The following is a 16,628-nucleotide window of genomic DNA, read 5'->3' on the forward strand; positions in this document are numbered from 1 at the left end:
GGCGGTTATATATGACCCGGAACACCGCAGGAGTAGCACACCGGCAGAGGTCAAAACCTAGGTTGCTCTTCAATGAATCGAGCGCCATCATTTGCTTCTATATAGCGACTAGACTTATCGGGGGGCGTGCGCTGAGCGCGTCGATCATATCGCGAAGCTGGAAATCGTGTTGTCGTCCTTCACTGTGGGGCTGGGCTGTATTCCACAGTCGCTGCGCTCATCGTCGGCTGCCAAAAGGTCGAAAGAGGCGCAGTAATAGCCTCACTTGGCATGTACAACTCATGATGATCAGCTGTTCGAACGCGACATTTCTTGGCGGGAAAGTTCTTCGCGAACAGTCTGTCAAATGGTCAAAATGAGGTCGAGGACAAGGACTCGTGTCCAAACTGGCAACAGTCGTAACGTTTGCCAGCCGACCAAACTTCGGCGTAATCCGACGCATCTTGAGCGTTTCAAGCGTTTTGCAATGCTGAATGACATCGGATACAGAACTGAGGCTTTCTTTCCCAATTAGAAAATTGTACACGTCCTCAGCGACTCCTTTCAGCAAATAGCCGACTTTGTCTTCTTCTGACATACTAGCGCAGACCACCTTGCACAGCCTTAACACTTCTTCAATATATGTGGTGCACGTTTCGCCTGGCAGCTGCACCTGTTGCGACAGTGTTTGCTCAGCGCACTTCTTTTTAGCAACTGAGTCCCCGAAACATGCCTTGAGCTCCTCATCGAAAAGGTCCCACGTTGTAAGCATGTCCTCGTGGTTCTTGTACCACACGAGTGCAGTGTCGGTCAGGGAGAACGCCACGTTCGTTAGTTGAGCGGTTGAATCCCACCTGTTGGACTTGCTCACTCGCCTCGGTTCGCAGCGTCGCTGGGTAGCCGTTGTCGGCCTCTGAGTAGGTTTCACGCAGCGTTGTAAGCACCTTGAAGCACATCGTTGGTGTTGCCTTTACTATGGTGGCTACCATACCTCTATGCATTACTTGACTTGGGAACTTGGCGGGAACACATAAACAACTGAACGCGCCGCACGGTTACCACCTACACACACGCATACAAAACGTAAATGGCAACCGGAAGCCGGAAGCAGCAACTACTGCTGGACTGCGGCCATGACTGCAGCGATGTCTCACACGGAAACTGATGATGATGATAACAAAGTGGTACTTTCACTTTTGTAACTGATATTGTGGGCGTTACAACGAACCGTTGTGGTGCTCTTTTTTATTTATTGCCTCAGTTCCACGGGTTTAATGCTTTCCCTTAAAGACAAACAATGCAAATAGTACAACGGGGTGCACGACGGCGGTGGCTTTTATTGCGGCCGTAATCTCCGTGGTTCGCCGCACTGCTTGAACAGCAAGTTGCTGACATCTAAGATCACAGCCACCTCATTGTTATAACAAAATAAGATATAATTTTACGAATGCTCTTGTGCTCAGTTTATCGTACTCGTGAATTAAATATAAACAATTTGGTCTCGCAGAATCGCATGACTTTTTGCGTATATAAGAAGCACCGTTGTATAAGATGCACCAGCGAAAATATCGGAAAAAAGGTGCGTCTTATACACCGGAAAATACAGTAAAATTGTATTCCTTCAATGTTTCAGCGACCTGTAAGTGGCTAGCTATGTTCATTTATATATGTATATTGACCTTTGGCAGCTAGAAAGTTTCATCAAAGATAGGCTGTCAGATGTGTAGTTGTTGGCTCACTTCTATTACCAAAACTTTGAGCTTTGGCATAAGTGCAATACTACTACTTTCCTCTACAGGACTTGGGCCAGGTGAGCGAGAGCAACGTTGACGAGCTGTACCACACAACGTATGCAGCACTGCTGTCGAACCACGCACAAGCACTCGGTGACTACTGCCACATCACGGTGGCCCGGCTGCCATACACCACACTGCCTGATCGCCTCGACCTAGTGCCTGAGAAACGGTACCTGCTGCCGGAACACTTGCAACCGCTGCTCCAAGCCCTGCTGCATGGAACAACGTTGCCACAGAGTCGTGCAGAATTGGCACTCCGCTCGGAGGCACACAGTCATTTCAGCACTGCACTGGCCGAAGCTGGCAAATCCCACAATGAGAAAGGGTTTGCAGAAGACAGCATCTGTGGGAAACTGCGGGCCATTCTTGCCCAGGCATGACCACACTGTCCCTTTGATGGAGGTTGTGCTTGAAGCATGTGCTGGTGTGACACTTCTCTTGAATGTCAATAAGACAGAAGTTCAGGGGAAGATGAATGCTTCAAGCGATGAGAAATCGTCGAACAGGGCAGGCCCGTAACTAGGGGGGGGTTGAGGGGGTTCTGACCCCCCCCCGAAATTTTTTTGATGCTTTAACTTTTCGGGTGATACTAAAATATTTACACGCCTTCACAGCGACCACCAGCTGCCAAAGTTACACTGCAACTTTCCTGGCATTGCTTCCCTCTTCTTCCTTTCTTCAAACCTACCCTTTTACCAGAACACCTCAGCGCTCCCTCCCTCGCACCTGCCCTATTTGTACAGCTTTGCACTTCGCCCTCGCGTTCCTTCGTCTTTCACCCCGTAGCAGCTCCTTTATTGATTCCAGATGCTTTCCTTGTGCATTGCCGCTGGAGAAGTTATCCGTCTGTGCGGACCGCACGTGTCGGCTTTGGGTTCCTACGAAAAGCGCGTCTCCTTCTGTGAAGGTAAACAGTTCGACAGCAACGGCAACACCAACACGACGTGCGCAAATTTGCCAGGGAACGAAACCCCTAAGCGGAAAAAACTCAGCGGCGCATTCCGAGGACGCAGGCTGCAGGGTAAACTTTTCTCAAACTGTAGTCCTCGCCACCGAAACGAATCATCGAAGATGACATCTACTGAAAGACTGGCATATCCGAGCAACTTCGAACAACCTTAACCACACGCAAGGAAATCTACCTCTTCTGTACACAGAAGGTATATGCGCCTCCCTACAAAGCGCACAAAGCGAGGATACAGCTGGCACACAATCCGGCACCAGCGGTCAACTTTCACAGGAGAGAAAAAACGCCGCCAAGCTGGGCTGCGCGCGGGAGTACAGAGGCTGACGTCACAGCCTACAAAGTGCATTTTTGGGGGGTCACGGCTATTTAATTAGCGCAGCCCAGAGAGAATTATGCAGGCGCCCAGGGAGCCGTCTGTGAAAAGGTGACTTTTTCACAGGAACGGAGCAACACCTCCTTTCTGGACTGTACCACGGGAGTGCAAATGTCTCGGCAGTGCATTCTTGGGGGTTCACGTATATTAAGGGGAGTATGCAGTGCCCATGGAGTCTTCTGTGAAAAGGTCTTTAAGTAGCGTTAATCCAGTTTGCTGCAGCTGGAGTACAATAATGGGCCTGCATGCACACCAGCTGTAGCGGCGTTCAGAAAACACATGCGCCACGCGGGAGCCGGCGCGTTCATCACACTTCTACATTCTAGCCACTGTAAAGTGGATAAGAGAGGAAGAAAACATCGCCCGCCGTTCACGCCAGGCAGTCGAAGCAGTCGCAAACGTCTTTTTGGAGCCACTGGCCACTTCTGTGTGCGTGCACAGGATTGCGGCAGCAAAATGAAAAGACACTCTGCAACAACGAAGCAAAGGAGTCTTGCGTCTTACTTCAAGAAAGTTCGAACCGATGAAGCGGACGGAGAAGAACCGCCTCCTTCGAAGGATAAAACTTCGCTCTCCTCAGCACTGGTGGAAAGCCAAGCGCGTCCGAACTTCTGTAGCGACTCAGGAGAATGCACCGGTTTATATGAATCACCTGAGAACGAACACAAGCAGGACACCCATGCGCCGCCGGGAAATGATGGTGGCCGCAGTGCAACTCCTAGTGACCTTTGTTCTACAGTCAACGCTGGGCAAAGTGACGCCTTTACCACTGGGCAATGCCCAAGGAAGGTGAGTGGCATGGCACCTACACATTCTGGTTCGCCTCCCCTCACACGTCTCTGATCTCTTCACTGTCTCTGCTTACGTACGGAACGACCTAACCTGCTGCCATTCCCGTCGCCGACTTCGCGCTGGCGACGCTACAGTGGCAGCTTGTAACACATACATACCGTTTTTGTACCGCGGTTACATTGTGTTACTTCATCAGGAGCCGTTGGTCGCGGTTGTCCCCGGCTTTGGTGGTGCTATTGTCCAAACTTATTTCTTGCTTTAACCAGAATTTGAGGTTGACATACCAATTTCTTTATTTGGGTACAAATAATTGAAAAGTACCATCGAATTATTACAAGTAAGCGATGTACTTGTTTTATTCACGAAAATAAGCCAGTATAAATCTTAAAAAATGGCAGCCGTTCTACACGCAAACCCCCCCCGAAAAAAATTCCTGGGTACGGCCCTGGAACAGGGAATATCGCTGGGGCCAACGCTTTGTCAAGTGGACAAGCCCACTCTTTAAAACAGTGACACTGCCTGTTCACCGATTTTTCATTGCTTCCCTTGAACGTGTTGTGCCATTGTTACATTGCTTGTGGTAGTCAGTGTGACAGATGGGCGTTACGTTGGACAGAGTGGACAGAAAACATTACATTCTTTCCCAGGGGAGTACGTCAACTTGGTTATAATTTGGCGTGAACGGCATATGGAGGGGGGGGGGGCAGTTGATGGGTTTTCTTCAAAGTGCCATTTTGCATCAGTTTGTGTGTGTTTCTTCCTAAGCGTTTCGTCTTTTTGCGGTGGTAAATCTGTCTTAATCATCCCGCTTAACCAACTCGCCAAAGCAACAGTTTTATCATATAAACAGCTTTGGCCTAAATGCAGAGAAGTGTTCAGAGGGAACTAGCACTGTGTTCTTTGGTGATCGCTATTCGGAGATATCGCCTTTAGGGCATTCTGATTGGCTGGTTGAGGAAACGTGAGCAAGTACTCTCTTCGTCATTGGACAAGTAAGATGCCACATCGCATAAGGAAATCCCAGATTATGGTTATAGCTGGGCTTTATTGTATACTGGGCAGTGGTTCTCAAATGGGGGTCCGCGAAGCCATTCTTGGGGGCCTGCGAAACCCACGCTTAAGAAAAATTACACCATTTCCCGCTAAAGGGGACCATGAGGCGATGCGAAGCCGGAGCACTTGCACGATCGCATTCCGTTGGCGTTCTTTGGGCATGCTACCGACCTCGCGTCGTGGAACGCGAAGAGGAACGCTACGCGCGTCTTGTCTTCCCTCTAGCCTGGCCGTTAATTCTCACAGGGTGAGCGGGGAACGCAGTTGGCAGGCGTGCGAGAGGGGGGCAGCGTAGGAGAAGAGAGAGAGGGGGAGGGGACGCGCATGCACTGGTGCTCATCGCAGCGTTGCGCAGGAGAGAATTTCGGCATGTCTAGCCCGCGTTTCAGAGGAAGGGTGGAGAGGGGGAGGGGAGAGGGAAAGTGGAGGGGAAAGGGGAGAGGGCATGCGCATGCGCAGTAAGGGTGGTCACGCCGCACACCACCACCACCACCGAATTGAACTCCGCCATTAGATACTTCGCATCTAAAACAAAAAAGCATGATTTTTGGAGGCACACTATGTTCTGTGCCAGCAGCCCCTTCTGATTTTTTATATGCTTTACCGCATGACATTTTTGCATTGCGTCGAAGCTGACTTATGTGTCTTCTTCTCCGCAGGATGGCTGTAAAGCTTTTGTTGCATGTTCTGTGACGTATGCTCGTGAGCTTACTTTTTCTAAGCTTGCATATTTGTAGAGCAAACATAGAAACAGGTTGAATGTGGCTGCGGACCGCACAACGTATTGACAAGCTGTTGAGATTTAATTGGCTTAGCGCTTTAGTTTGACCATCCTTTGCCAGCAAGAAATAAGAGGCATTTCAGCAGCTGCATGTTCTCTTAAATTATTACGCCCTCTCCACTCCCTCCCCCCTTTCTCTCGCTGCAAGGGGTCGGTCATCAATTCCACCCGTCCACAAGGGGTCCCCGAAACATCCATGGCTGTGAACCACTGGTATATTTGTTGAAGTTCCATTTTATTCCACCTAGTGGTGTATGTTTAAGAATAACAGGACAGCCATTTTGTAAAAGGCAGCTGTCATGACATAGTCTTCATGACGTGGCAGTTGCGTTAAATAGCTGAGCCCAGATACACAAGTGGAAAGTTGCTTCGTGAACTTGCCGAAGGGCAGCAGAGTTCTGCAGATAATTATTTTTTTCAGTGTCATTGCAGTGAAGTTGGATAGAATATGAAACACATTCATACACACTGATACAGCTGCATCTATCGTGCTCAAGAAAACTTTGTCGATTTGGGAGAAGAATTTTTGTGTACATATGAAAACGTTGAAGTGGCGCTTTTGTTTTCTTTATGAAATAAAGATAATGAATGTGTATTTCTCAGTTTTTTTGCAAATTTGAAGAGTAATAATAGAAGTATGCTGTGCACTCTCTGTGCCAAAGCTTTTTTGTTTTATTGTTGACAAGCAGCTCCCTCACACGGCAACAATATCGATACATAAAGGCAGAATAAAAATTGGCGCACTTATTATTCTCCACCGCATGTCATCGGCACTATGAATGTTTTTCTTTTTTCAATAATGGTCTCTGCGCCCCGCCACGGTGGTCTGGTGGTTATGGCGCTCGACTGCTGACCCGAAGGTCGCGGGATCAAATCCCGGCCGCGGCGGCTGCATTTTCGATGGAGGCGAAAATGTTTGAGGCCCGTGTACTTAGATTTAGGTGCACGTTAAAGAACCCCAGGTGGTCGAAATTTCCGGAGCCCTCCACTACGGCGTCTCTCATAATCATATCGTGGATTTGGGACATTAAACCCCAGATATTATTATTAATAATGGTCTCTGCAGCACAACAAGAGCATTGTGGGTTTTCCTGCTTTTTCGCGCAAAATAATGCCTAAAAATGTTTAGTAGTTCTTCATCCACGAGCAAAAGCAGCAATTATTTTAATGTGCAAATGATGCCAGAACTGCAGTGAGAATTTGGAGACATGCTTTCAGGAAAGGTGAATGTGCATCGTTGCCAAAACACAGTCTGTAAAATGCAAACAGTAAATGTAAGCACACTGCATGAAACAGGGAAGGCTTGTGTTCTTGCAACATATCACAAACAGAAATACCGTTTATTGTATTTTTACATCGGGTAACGACGCAACACCTCCTCCGAGTGGCGCGACCTGGTAGTTGTGGAGAAAGCTGCATCTAGCGCATTGTAGAGCCAGAAATGAAGTGGCAAGAAAAAGACATGTAAGGAACATATGCAGATTACCTGCATATGAGAAGAACGAACTTGAAGAGTGCTTGAGCTTTGTTTTTACTTTTACATTTTACATTTTACTATATTCACTCTATTTTTATTTAGTACACCAATGATGAATATTTGCTAAGTCGTTCTGAAGTTTGATTGTACTATTACGATACAATCGAACTTATTTAAGGCTTTTAAGTTGTCATTCTTTCCTCGAACAATTGAGGAATGGAATCTGCTTCCCGATGAAATGGTATCTACACCAAACTTTTCTTCTGCCACAGAGAACTTTTTATGAATCCATTTGAATATTACTTCGAATGTCTTTATAATGGGATGAATGAAGGAAGGGAATATTAAATGCGAAGCATTTCTTGGCGAACCTCTGGCACTTTGACCATTTCTATCTACGTATCAATCTATCTATCTAGCCACCTACGTGTGGCTGCTCTTATGATCGCCTCCTTAACCTAGTGTAGACACAAATTGGCGTCGGAGGGTAAGAGGATTTGACGAATACGACTGTTGGGTCATGACATGAATAACGTGAAAGTCCCGTCACGTACGTCGTCAAGCCCTTTCCACTAGACACGTGTGGCACATACCCGTTTGCCACGGGCCGCGGTGTACGGGTATGCGCCACAGGTGATTGACAGTTTATATCTACCCAGGAACGGCAAGAACAGACATTGGTAACCTAAATGCGAGAGCATTAAGAAAAACCAACATCAGCAGCGTTGACTTGACGAATGGAAAGAATGAAAATTAGGATCCCAGCAGGAATCGAACCCAAGCTTTCTGCGTGGCAATCAGGTATTCTACCACTGAGCCACCCCAGGTCTATAAACTGGTTTGGAAAAACAGCCTACGCAGGCGTAATATCGGTGCAACGTCGATTGTGGTTGTGGTGCTTGCTATCTAATTTTGCAAGAAAGCAATGAGCACTACATGATACTCCTACGATGTGTACTCCTACAATACAGGCGTCATATCAGATTAACGTCTGTTTTTCCAGTGTTGGCTCCGCTTTTATAGCAGTCTAATAAACATTACATTTGTATTCCTATGATTCAGCAAGCTATATTGAAGCATTGCTCGACCTCGCAGGAATACATTAACGAAAGTTACAAATGATATCCACATCACCGTACCGTAAAGTGCACTTCGTCCACCAGAATGACGCAGTGTCCTCTTCATTTCTTACGAGGCTGGGCGATGGCCTCATGCTGACCGAGGATGATGCCATATTGATTGATAGCCGCTTTGTAGACTAGGCAACGTAGGCCACATACGCCCAGGTAGTCTACGAATACGACAAGCGCCATCCACTGATGTTGGTCTACGTAGCACTATCCAGGTCTACCAGCCTCGACGGCCTATGCCTCACCAACGCGAAAGGTGGCTGCAGGTTCCGACATGTCGTCGGCTTTGTCGACAGACAATTTGTCGATGAAATGACCGAGGCATCCACGAATTCCTACAGCTCTACTATACCACATACTTGAATACACATGGGCCCCTCTTCACCACGATCACGACCGGATCCTGTAAGTCATGACCATCTGCTGGTGCTCACTGATCACGGTGATAATGACCTTGTTCAAGAACTTCTTCCACACATGCACACGGGTTCATGAAACGTGCGTGCGTTCTCCATTATAAGGGACAAGTATAAGCACTACATATCAGCTTACCACTTCTGGTGTTGGTAATACCCCACGTTATCGTTGGCAGCGTCACCCAACCGTAAACAACTGGTTATATAACACATATGCGGCTCTTCAACATACATGTGTGCGTGTAAAATTTATACAAATCTTTGGCGTCATTTTGTGACATGTCACTCAGTAAAAAAAATTACGCCACAGTCACCTTCCCGCCGCATGCTTCGCATAACATCGACTCCCACGATACGTCGGATCTGCCGAATTTCTTTGGATCTGCGGCACGTGGGATCTGCTGAAGACTCGTTTTCTTTGCTTGACACAACCTTAATGGAAATCAGCAGATAATGACGCCAAGGAAGGTATAGTGGACGTTAATTGTACTCTTTTAAGTGTAGTGTAATAATTGTAATATATTTCTTATACCACAATTATTGCACTTCACTTAAAACAGTACAAATATCGTCCACTATACCTTCCTTGGCGTCATTATCTGCTGGTTTTCATTAAGGATTATAATGGGATGTCTCATCCTTTTTTTTATCGTGTTGTCTCTTTTACCACAATGTCTGTATATGCTAGTTATATGGTTTGGGTAGTGCTGATTTGTGACATTTGTGAATGCGCAGTCGCGTGCCGAGTGCTCGGGCAATGCTGCTTTAAAATAGCCGTTTTGTCATTAGCCAAAACAGCTCGTCAAGTGACAGCACTGAAGCCACGACGCCCAACAACTTTGAACTAGGGAATGAAACGTGTGTGGAAATGGCATCATTTTCAGATGCATCATGTCAAACTACATGCGACCTTGTTAAAATGACAGAAGAAGCTAAAAAAAAAAGCGCGCTGCTTCCAAGTGAAGATCGCTCGTACGAAAGGAGCACTGCAGGCCCTTCAAGAAAAAGTGGATGAGGCTGAGGAGCGCGCGCAGTTTTATGAAAATAACACGGACATTGCCTGTTTTATGAAGGTGCTCAATGGTGCTGCGCAAGGTGACAAGACTGCCGAGTTCGTTAGAAACCAAGTTCGCAGTTTCTCGGCGAAGAAGCCCCACTACAGTGACGTCATTATAAGGGAATGTGTAATTTGGAAGGCATGCTTCAACAAAAGTTATGAGCATGCAGGGTCCAGAAATATATTTCAGCTCCCTTGTCGCTCAACGCTCCAGAAATATGTAGGCCATTTAACAGGTGGGATCGGCGTCACTTCGTTGATAAAGGAGCGGCTGTGCATCGAATTCAACGGTCTCACTGTAGAGCAAGAAGCGTTCTGCTCCCTGATCGTTGACGAGATGGCCATACAGCAGAGGGTCATATACGACCGACAAGTCGACAAACTTTTTGGTTTCGTTGACCGTGGTGAAGAAGAGCACTCAACAGCGGTGCCCCAAGTGGCAAACCGATTACTATGTTTTGTTATAAGAGGCTTGTCAACATCATGTATTATTCTTGTCGGATATTTTTTCACGAGATGTCTGAAAGGTGACCAGCTGTTCTCTACGACCATGGAAGTGCTGAAAGTGGACTTGGGAGGCGGACGACCACGCCGTGGAAGTCTGCAAAGTATCAGAAAGCTCTTACGAACGCTTCTTGCTAACTGGGCAGGAAATGTTAATATGTCTGTTGAGCGTCTCGTACGCTTGGCGCAAAAACATCTGGCCAGGAAAGTGCTGCGCCTGTGATTCCAATAACACAGTGATCCTTTTTTCACGCACGTGCAATAAAGCAATTATGACTCCCCTGATGTTCACAATGCTTTTGTTTCTAAGAGCAACAGTCATTCCGGAAATACAACCGCACCTGTCAATGAGCGACTCTGCTGTTCATAAAATAACTGTAGCACAAACATACATTATCGAGGGTGAACAGCGCAACGGCAACAAAAGAGAGAAAACATGACGCGAAAAATCGCAACTCGCACGAGCAACCACTTCAGATAAAACTAACACTTGCTATATTTAGGTTGAAGCATCGCCGGCGCACATTCGGTAGGACGATTACCAATATAGTTAACCAATATATAGCCGCGATCCGCCGCAATAATTACGGCGCTCTCGCTTTCGGTCTCCCCAGAGGCTCTCCCACTGGTGGCGCCGCGGCGGCAGCCAGGAGCACTAGGCGCGCGACGCAGTATCCGCTCCACGCGGCAGGCCGCACCGTGTGTTTTTCATGGAGCGGCCGTGGTTAGAGTGACCTAGAATAGGGGGAGTGTCCAAAGCGCCGGCTCCCGCGTGGGCCTTTTGCCGTGAACTCCCGCGCCGCGCCGCTGCTGCGCCGGACCCGTGGGCTTTCCGCGCTCGGGAAGCGCGCGGAAAGCCAGGGGCGTCTGCTGCGCGCTGTAGTTTCTTGCGCCGCGTTTCCATACAGGGCACTTGAAGTCTACTTAACTTTTATAATTCGGTACGGAATCGAGCTTATCCATCTTTAAGCGTTGTGTTAGTGCTGGGGCAACAACAGAATGCAAAAAAATCATGTGTCAAGCGGCATCAGCGTGGCCTAGTTCCGGTCACAGAGTTCGAGAACGTTGGTGCGCGTGTAAAAACGCGTAAAACGGACACGCACAAGCAAATAACGAAAAACAAAAACCCTGATCGCACGATTAATCGGGCAATAGCATCACGCATGCACGAATTAAGAGTAATAAAAAAAGTAAGTTGCACGCGCAGTCAGCTGAAATACTTGCGCGCAGTGACCGCTTCACGAGCTTTTTGCTCATAGTCGCCACTGGTTTGCTAGCCATATGCACACCGCTTTATTTGACAATTCATTAGCCTCCACAAGCTCTTTATTATGTACGGAGCACACCCGGAAGACGCAAGGGAAACAAAAAAAAGAAAAAAAGAGTAGAGACGGCCATATCACCGCGATGCTGTTGGCTTATTTTTTGTTTCTGAGGTAGCGTACAACAAGGCTCACCGTGCGCAAACATTTGAAAGAAAAGCAATGCCAGGTAAACTAACCTTATTCCACAAGATTTTGCATAAAAGGCGTAATATAGAAAATGCTATACAAATATCCAGATATCATGAAACAAAGTTACAAATGCCCCCATTCTTGTTGTACAGGCTGCCTGAACGAAAATACGGTAAGAAATTGACAAATAGAATAAGTGTAATATCTCAATCACTTCAGAAAATTCTTAAAATGCAGAGATCGCTTATGTACCTAGCCTGAAAAAATGCAACGCGCGAATATATATATATATATATATATATATATGTATATATATATATATATATATATATATATATATATATATATATATATATATAGTGTGTTGCATTGGATCGCTGAACGTCAGTATGAAACGTTCGCGCGAGATGCGTGCATTGCTTCAAGCCTTCACCACACGAAATGAAAACAGTGTCAAAAAGCTCATTCTCAATTAACTTATGTTTTCACGGTTCTCGGAGGTTAGCGTTCGCCCGGTTCAGAGACTTTACAAAGAGATGTGGACGACTAGTTACATAAAATACAACTGTTTCTGCGGCAGTTGAGTGCGCGCCAACAGGGCACCCCACCGCAATTTCCCGCTTTTTCCTGATGACCTCAATATAGCGTCCACCACAATTTCGTGCTGAAGCTCCGGAGTACTTAAATAGCGAGTCTGCTCATCTCTTGAATAAATATAAAGAGATGACCAGACGGGTAAAGCAAGCCTCTTTTGTCCCGCACACGCGTGCAATCAGCTGCTCTGAACTGAGAATCAAGTTTGTTTTCGGGCGATCGCTTGTAGCATGAAGTGAGGCATACACAATGTTGCACTGTTATCGTTTCATTGTTTTTGGTTTGTCTTTTTTTTAACGCTAAAGCCTTAGATGTCTTATCAAATACGAAAATTGACCGTCGGCGACCCGCGTAGCCAACACGAGTGATGCACAAAATCATCACGCGATGACGTCTACAGGACTTGTGACGTCACTATGACGTCATTCAACGTGACGTCTAATGATGACGCCATCATATGACATGATCGCTTTCTATTGCCTCCGTGATCGGGGGCCAATCACGGAGGCAATGTAAAAGCAGGTGAGGTGCAGAAAGCTTGCAATGCCTTCGATCCTGTCGGCAGTCCGAAACCACATTATGTGCAGAAAGCTTTCGGAGAGGGGCGAGGGAGGATCAATGCATCGACTGACGAAAAAGATGGCTTTCGTTTTCGAGTCATCTCCGGCGAATGCAAAAGGGACCATGTTTTTTTTTCGTGTAATTTTTTCGCATACATTTTACCTATGCGGTCAGTTCTTCGAAATGTATGGGTAAGTCTAACATGTTGACATCGATATTGGTGACCACAACATTTTTTAGAACCTGACGGAAACAAATCGTCAGACCGCATATCGTCACAATTATTTCTGGCAACAGAAAGCGGGTTTGCCCGCCACACAACATATTATTATTGCTAGTCGTTAAGCAAATGGCAAGCATGTCAAGTTAGTGATACCATGACCTATCGGTCGTGTTGGGCATACGTACATTCGTGCCCCTCCGCGCCAATTTTCGTGTATACCAAGTGAACGAGACGCGAGTTACGCGAGTAATTTTTTACTTTTGGTACCGCGGCCACGCCGACTGACACATTCGGCTTCGCATGAAATGGCTTGAAACAACAGAGCGCCGGAGGCAGCCTTGTAAAACAAATCGAATGCACGAAATAAAAGATAGGATATGAAGGGTGCAAACGTACGCGTTATAGCATGCATGAGCTAGTTACTACGTGCATATGTGCTACGTTCTCCTGGTTATCTCCAGTTTATTCTCTCCTGCAGCAAGTTCACGTTCGTCGTTCCACACGAAAGTAAGCTAAGCGCCTTTTCGCACGATGAAGTGCGCGCAGGATGCGTTCCTCAAACAGCCGCGGAAGTGTGGACCAATGCGGTGACAAACCAGCTGCAAGGATATATACAAAAAACCCGTTTCACAACACACAAACGTGTTCTCTGTGTGATGAGTCGCTGCAGTATTATGTTGCAGTGACGCAGTATTAAATGTTGCCCAAATTTCCGCAATTTTAGCTAATAGCGGCCAAAATATCACGCGCGTAGCAGACGCTCACCGCTTTGACGCGGCGTCCGCCGCGGAAAAAGCCCACGGGTCCGGCACGGCAGCGCCGCGGCGCGGAAGTTCACCGCAAAAGGCCCTCGCTCCTCCCATGTATTCGCGCGGCGCTTTGGACACTCCCCCTATTCTAGGTCACTCTAGCCGTGGTAGCCGCGGCTTGATCAACGCCTCCTCTGGAAAGCCGGTGGTGGCTTGATATGTTTTCCGCTAGATGGACATAGTTGTCCATTTTTAGGGTTGTTTGAAAGTTCGTGTGTGTTTTTAGCGGCGGTGGCTGCACTGTCCCGGCCACGGTGGTCCCGGCCTTTTTCGACGTAGTTTGATGGCCTCCCAAATGCGCCTACAAATCGCCCAATGGGCTCGTTTTCGTCGTGACACCTGTCCAACAAAATGCGTTAAGGAGAGAGCCTGCGCCATTCAAATCTTTGCACTACATGGCATTTATGTAGTGTTTTTTTTTCGCAGCAGGTGCAAGTAACATCGTGGCTTTGTGGTAGGACACCTGCTTGCCACGCGAACGGCCCGGATTCGATCCTCAATGGGACCGTTGTGTTCTTTACTTTATTTGCTTCTTTCTCAATTTTTCGCTCACAACCAACGGTGCCGACGCCGACGGCGGAATTTCTGCGACACGAGCTCTCTAACGATATCGCGTTAAAAGAAACATCTCAAACGCACAAGACTCCCCACATAGACACTGTGTGTCATTGTAGACACTGTGTGTCTAGGGAGCCTTCATGTGCGCGCCTTCTATGTGGGGCGTCTTGTGTGTCTGCGCTGTTTCTTTTACCTCAAGAACCTATGATCGAAGTATACTGCGCGGTGGACAACAAGAAGACGGGGACAAGCGCAGCCAGTATACTTCAATCATGAATCACCAGCTGGCCCAATCTTCCACTTTGAAGAACCTACGACTTCCGATTAGTCTGCAAGCAGCTGCCCGCGCTCCTTGCTGTTAGTCGTGTTGCCCGCGTGTGCGCGCTTGCGAATCGGCAACTGCGGCCCGTAACGCAACTGCCTAATCGCTAGCGTACCATCACAGTCACGCCTAGCGGTCTGATCAGCCGCGCGGACTGAATCCGGCAGTGTTTTGCGATGGCTTTCACGCATCAGTGCTTGGCTGCAAAAGCGCCGACTGGAAAAACGAAAAGACTACACGTCTCACCGCACTGGTCCATCATGTTGGCGATCCTTTGAAGGCGTGCACGCAACACGGTCCATACCGGCAAAATTCGTACGAGCACGGGCCGGCACGGCAACAACAGCAGTTAGCCGAGAAGCACGGAGTCGCGGCAACCGGAAGTTCCCGCTGTTTCGAACAGCGCGTCAGCGGTGACGCTTGTCACGCGAGATTGGGAGGGGCACTTGGCGAGGAGGGCAAAGCGGCTTTGGGAGAGGAGACCAGGAGACGGTAGCGAAGGAAAGAGTGAAACGAGCGATCGTAGCGTTTCGATCATCAAACGCGTGTAACTCCGCTATTACGGTGCCGTTTCGAAAAGTCCTCACGGCTACGTGTTCGTTGTAGACTCGCGCACAACTGTCACACCACAACTAAATTTCAACCTCTGGGTGGTTTAGGGGCCCTTTAAAGGCTGGAACTGATTTCCTTAGCGCTTGTGTGTATATGCTTCGTGCTCTCTACTCAAATCCAAACAAATGAGAGGACAACTGTTATAGTGGGCCTGGGGGGTGTGTATATGCTTCCTACCTTCTCCTCCATTTAAAGAATAGAGGAGAGGGCAACTGTGAAAGCGGGGGTTGAGGTGTCTATATGCTTCGTACCCTCTCCTCCATTCTCAACAAAGGAGGAGGAGAGGGCAACTGCGAAAGTGGGGTGGGGGCTGTATATGTCTCATACCCTCTTCTGCATTCCAAACGAAGAAGAAGAGGGCAACTGCGAAAGCGGGGCTGGTAGTTGTATATGCTTCGTATCCGCTCCTCCATTCCAAAGGCGGAGGAGAGGAAAACTGCGAAAGCGAGGGGGTGGGTTGATATATGCCTCGTAGCCTCTCCTCCTTTCCAAACAAAGGCGGAGGAGAGGGCTACTGCGAAAGCGGGATTGGGGTTTGTATATGCGTCGTACCCTCTTCGCCATTCGAAACGAAGGAGGAGGAGAGGGCAACTGCGAAAGCGGGGCTGGGAGTTGTATATCGTATCCTCTCTCCATTTCAAACACAGGCGGAGGAGAGGGCGACTGCGAAAGCGGGGGTGGGGGTTGATATATGCCTCGTAGCCTCTCCTCCTTTCCAAACAAAGGCGGAGGAGAGGGCTACTGCGAAAGCGGGATTGGGGTTTGTATATGCGTCGTACCCTCTTCGCCATTCGAAACGAAGGAGGAGGAGAGGGCAACTGCGAAAGCGGGGCTGGGAGTTGTATATCGTATCCTCTCTCCATTTCAAACAAAGGCGGAGGAGAGGGCAACTGCGAAAGCGAGGGGTGGGTTGATATATGCCTCGTAGCCTCTCCTCCTTTCCAAACAAAGGCGGAGGAGAGGGCTACTGCGAAAGCGGGATTGGGGTTTGTATATGCGTCGTACCTTCTTCGCCATTCGAAACGAAGGAGGAGGAGAGGGCAACTGCGAAAGCGGGGCTGGGAGTTGTATATCGTATCCTCTCTCCATTTCAAACAAAGGCGGAGGAGAGGGCGACTGCGAAAGCGGGGGTGGGGGCTGTATATGTCTCATACCCTCTTCTGCATTCCA

At 48.0% G+C, this 16,628-nt stretch overlaps 1 protein-coding gene across 2 annotated transcripts in view; it reads left to right on the plus strand.

Moving 5' to 3' along the window:
* LOC119372426 (uncharacterized) overlaps nt 1-2,479 on the plus strand; it is a 140,116-nt gene extending 137,637 nt beyond the window's left edge. For both annotated transcript variants that reach the window (XM_037642905.2, XM_037642906.2), the window contains exon 11: nt 1,778-2,479. In XM_037642905.2, coding sequence (XP_037498833.1) covers nt 1,778-2,155 — 378 coding nt within the window. In that variant the 3' untranslated portion in view covers nt 2,156-2,479. The remainder of the gene's footprint in view (nt 1-1,777) is intronic.
* The last annotated feature ends 14,149 nt before the right edge of the window (nt 2,480-16,628 follow it).

The sequence above is a fragment of the Rhipicephalus sanguineus genome, chromosome 10 (assembly GCF_013339695.2).
Source record: "Rhipicephalus sanguineus isolate Rsan-2018 chromosome 10, BIME_Rsan_1.4, whole genome shotgun sequence".
NCBI lineage: Eukaryota > Metazoa > Arthropoda > Arachnida > Ixodida > Ixodidae > Rhipicephalus > Rhipicephalus sanguineus.